Source organism: Penaeus chinensis, chromosome 5 (genome assembly GCF_019202785.1).
Source record: "Penaeus chinensis breed Huanghai No. 1 chromosome 5, ASM1920278v2, whole genome shotgun sequence".
In the NCBI taxonomy this organism is placed as follows: domain Eukaryota; kingdom Metazoa; phylum Arthropoda; class Malacostraca; order Decapoda; family Penaeidae; genus Penaeus; species Penaeus chinensis.
This window is the reverse complement of record NC_061823.1, coordinates 21622996-21627995: the sequence shown is the minus strand read 5'-3', so window position 1 is coordinate 21627995 and position 5000 is coordinate 21622996. Positions and strand designations below refer to the sequence as shown.

At 37.3% G+C, this 5000-nt stretch overlaps 1 protein-coding gene across 2 annotated transcripts in view; it reads left to right on the top strand.

Moving 5' to 3' along the window:
* The window catches only part of LOC125025658 (telomere length regulation protein TEL2 homolog), a 37191-nt gene that overhangs the window by 31906 nt on the left and 285 nt on the right, over positions 1–5000 (top strand). For both annotated transcript variants that reach the window (XM_047613770.1, XM_047613769.1), the window contains one exon: positions 1961–5000. This exon is cut by the window's right edge and continues 285 nt beyond it. In XM_047613770.1, coding sequence (XP_047469726.1) covers positions 1961–4584 — 2624 coding nt within the window. In that variant the 3' untranslated portion in view covers positions 4585–5000. The remainder of the gene's footprint in view (positions 1–1960) is intronic.

Here is a 5000-nt window from a genome sequence, read left to right as displayed (position 1 = left end):
TATATATATATATATATGTAAGTACATATATGGAAATGTGTGTATATATATATGTATATGAAAGGAAAACAGCCACAGTAAGAAAATAAAATTGAATTGTAACGTTTCGAACTCTTCACGAGTTCCTCTTCAGACGAATGATAAACCAAAATGGATCCATTTTGGTTTATCATTCGTCTGAAGAGGAACTCATGAAGAGTTCGAAACGTTACAATTCAATTTTATTTTCTTACTGTGGCTGTTTTCCTTTCATCTTTGTGTACACGTTACTGTGTTTGTCTTTGTGTCATATATGTATATACATATACATTTATAGATATGTATATATGTACATATATATACATATCTATGTACACATGTATATGTATATACATATATATATATATATATATATATATATATATATATATATACACACATATATATATACATATATATATATATATATATATATATATATATATTTATATATTTATACACGTACACACACACACACACACACATACACATACATATGTATATATGTATGTTCATGTATATACATATATATAGTGAATACATATGTATATGCATATATATGTATGTGTATGTGTATATACATATAAATATATATATATATATATATATATATATATATATATATATTTATTATTATTATTTTTTTTTTCCAATGCCATTAATATCAATGTTGAAGATGTTGACAATATAATTATTATAATTTTACAACAATACTAATAGTAATTAAAGAATGAAAAGAAGTCTTTCCACAAATCAAGGAAAAGGATAAACAGGTAAGCTAAGTGGGACTAGTGACTAAGTCCTTGAAGATTAAGTACTTGTGGAGCCATCTGTGTGTTAAAACATTCAATAAAGAAAAAGACTCGGTGGTCCTGGCATGTATTCTTGCCATCTCACGAACACGAGGTCATTGTGTTTATGCATAGGTGGCTTCGCAAGGGCCTAGTGACTGAGGAGTAAATAATTACTCCTACTTATCTAACCTGTTTACCTTTCTTCCTGATTTTTTGAGAGATTTTTCTGTTATTTTTTCATTGTTATTCAGATTTTAATAAGATGATGATAATCATATCAATATTAATAGCTTCAGATAGAAAAGAAGAAAACATTTTCCTGCAGATTTGAGGGATGGGAAAATCTGCTGAGGTCATATCTATGATTTGACTCCATAGTGGCTGAGCATGTGTGGAGCTATCCATGTTAAAGAAAAAAAAAAAAAAAAAAAAAAAAAAAAGGAAGAAAGAAAAAAAAAAAGTGGACAGTGCAGAACTGTTACCAATGGGTTAACACAAATATACATGTAATTTATATTTGAGGAAGTATGAATTTTTGCAGCTGAGTTAGATAAGTTTCTAAATTGTAAATATAATGGGTGAAGCTAATGCATTTTTAGTCATATGTATTTTATTTTGCTGAAGGGTAAATGTTTTATTATTATTATTATTATTATTATTATTATTATTATTATTATAGCATCATTGATGAATGCATGTTCAGAACACAAAACCCCGTTGCATTTTGCTAGTGAAACATGAATATTTTTTGCATTGTATCAACATCACGCCTGCTAGAATGGAAAACCTCTTTTTGAACTTGTGGATATCGTCTTCAGATGTGCTGTCTCAGTAGACTACCCAAATGAAATTTTATTTTCTTAGTTTTTCTTGAATAAGGAAATGTTTTATACAGTGAATCATTCTTCTGTGCTGAAGCAAAGTTTTCCTTGTGGATATGCATGCCAAAATCTCTGACATATTCATAAGCCTCAAATTTTTTTTTAATAAAGGCAGATATCAATATGTGGATTATTGTGAAACATATCATTGATCTGTCATTGATTTCATGATTTATAATAAGACATTTATTAGCTGAGCTCTCATTAAGTGTAGAATATGAAAACTGGTTTTTGGCTAGCCACAATAGTATCATTTTTGATTTTCAGCATCAAGACCTCCACAAAATGAGCCTGGCGATCAGAACAGAGATGAGTTGGCCACCAAGCCTGAGACTGAAGGTGTAAACAACACACCAGAACAGGCTGAGGCAAGATCCCAGCTGATTCTAACCCAACTCAGAGCCCTCTCGAATGGTCTCCAGGAAGAGATCTCGAAAAGGAGCCCAGATCAAGAGAGGGTCATAAACTTGTTAGAGAATGTGAGTGACCACCTGGCAGGAGCTTGCACCCCCCAGAAGTATGCTGGCATAGACCAGCTATCCTATGAGGGGTGGCTGTTCCGGCAGCATTTCTATGGGCCAATAATTAGTACACTGCTTAATAATTTTACAGCAGATGGCATTCTGAGAAAGCATAAAGAATACCATGATATTGTCTGGAACCTCATCAAGGCAGGTTATTTTGAGGAGAACCTGAATATTTTGCTTTGTATTATCAGTAATGCAGAACTAAAATCTGCCAAGTTGGCTGTCTCTGTTCTAGAGGACCTCTTGTTGTCTAGTTGCTTTTTGGATTGTCTCCTGAGGGGCTGTTCAGAGCCACTAGGGAAAGGCGAGAATGATTCCATGTGGGATGAAACAGTTCGACTATTAGTGTCACTGCCTGAGAGAATAGCCAATAAACTTCGGAAAGATACTCCAGAGAGACTCTTGCCAAGCAGTTTTTGTAAAATTGTGGCCCTGCAGATCCTCCAGGCTCTGGTTTGTGTTGCTGATGGCTTGAATCATGATATCTCTGGTACTGTGGAACCTGTTGCTAAACTTTTGGGACAGTTGTGCTATGTTAGTGACACGCAATCAGTTTTGCTTCCAATAATGCGTTGGTTGGGAGTGTGGGTCAAGAAAAATCCCATAATTCAAAGAGTATCCTTCAAAATGTTTGCCAGATTGCCCAGCTTAACAAGTGAAAGGGTCTTGACTGCACTTCTGAAGATGAATATGAACTCTAAGGATCTCTTCTCTGTGATTGGAGACTGTGGTGTAACAAATGCCAAGATGAAGTATCTTTTAACACAAAAATTCCTAATCACCAGACATCTTCCATATACCCAGTCTGTGCCAACCATTATTGATTACCTTGCTTTGGCAGACCCAACCAATGAGTTGCTGAAAGCTTCCTTCTCCCAGTTACTGGAGGTGTGGTGTGACAAGAGCATTGTGACACACTCCTCGTTTGAGTACCACACCTTCATCACCAAGGGTCTAATGGCTTGTGTCTCTCATTTCAACCCAAAGGATGTTGAGGCTTGCAAGCATGAAACCATACAGAAACTGTTGCATGGAATGGCAAACCACTTAGACAATCCCAGTCAGCAAATGAAGGTATTGGGTATGGTCGTTGGGGAGGAGTTGACAAAAGTGCTTCACTCTGGAGGCCCAAGTCTAAAGTTTGAGTATGAAGATGATGATCTTACCTTTGAGTTGAAAGCCCTTGCTTGTAAACAGAGAGAGGAGTCTTGTCCAGAAGTGGCTCCATCAGATTGTGATAGTAATGATACCTCTCTGTTTGAAGATTTTGAAGCTGAATTACATAGCATTGGCATACTAAAGAAAGGTTCCCATGAGAGTTTAGAATCTAAGAATATTGCAAGCAGAGACAGCCACTTGCAGAAGAGAAAAGAAGATACAAAAAAGTGCTTGATAGAAGTGATTATGGAAGATGATTCCAAACACATGGAATCTAAAGCAGAACTTGACAGTGATGATGATGAGTTTGAGCCCTATGACATGTCAAATGACACATGTCAGTCAAAGGTCAAGGAACCTGCATATCCTCAAGAAGTATTAGAATACATCGTAGAAGGTGAAGTAGATAAGGTGGAAGCAGCCCTCAGAGTATGTGAAGGGATTGTGCAGCAAGAAATGAAGGAGCAAGACTCTGAGTTGGCTGTGGAGATGACCAAGGTATTGCTGCACCTTGACAACAAGTACAACCTGGAGGATTTTGATGAGAGACGTACCAGGTCACTCTGTGCGCTTACAGTCTCACATCCGCGTGAGTGTGCCTTTTACCTGGGAGGAGAATTCTTTGAAAGGAATTACACAATGAAACAGAGAAAGGACATCCTTCACACATTAGGGCAAGCAGCTATAGAACTCTCAGGGGTGTCGCCTCAAACAAACTCTCTGAAATCCGGGGAGCAGAGGAAAGCACTACAGCCAAATTCTATGAAAGAGGCTGCTGGTTTCTTCTTCTTCCCACTCGTGAGAGGTGTCACGGAACCTCGACCACACCTTGACCTCTTGGATGCAGACCGTTATCTCTTGTGTGACCTGCTCCGTACCCTTGGCCTCTTAGTGAGAGTGACAGGCCAGTGTGAGATTACAACCAAGATGGCTGGCTGCCTGCTGGAGCTCACCTGGTCCCTTAGGGTCCAAAACGACCCTGAAATCAGGGGAGCATGTTTGGAGAGTTTGTCATCAGCGCTGGAGGCTGTCCCAGATACAGTGCTGCTATCTCTGGTTCCTGGGGAGATGGTGGAACTACGGCAGTGGCTGGCTGTGACCTTGCAACAGGACAGGGACCGCAGATGTCAGCTCTTGGCAGCCAAGCTAGCACTCCGGCTTGACAGATGCTTTGCTGATATGATAGGCCTCCCAAAGTCATCCTGAGTCTATTCTGCTGATATTGCAAAATTATTATATTAGTGAAGAAAGTAATTTTGTATTATGAGTATGTGATATATGTGATATCCCTTTTTTCTCATTTTTTACAGTTGTAGATTATTACGACTTAGCTTGTCATTTTATGTTAAAATACTTCTATACAGTAGATATTCTGAAGCATAAGCTTTGGCCAGGGATGTACCTTGACTGTGATCTTACTTTGATAATTGTGTTTACACATAGAAGGCTCTGTAAGTGCTCAGTCACTAAGAAGTAAGTTAGTTCTACCTGTCTCACATTTTTACCATTTGCCTTGTTTTTTTCAGAAATATTCTTTTTTATTTTCTAATAGTATTGAGGATCACAATGTCAGTGCCAGTAATAAGGGTATCAATATTAATGGTATTGAAAAACAAAACAAA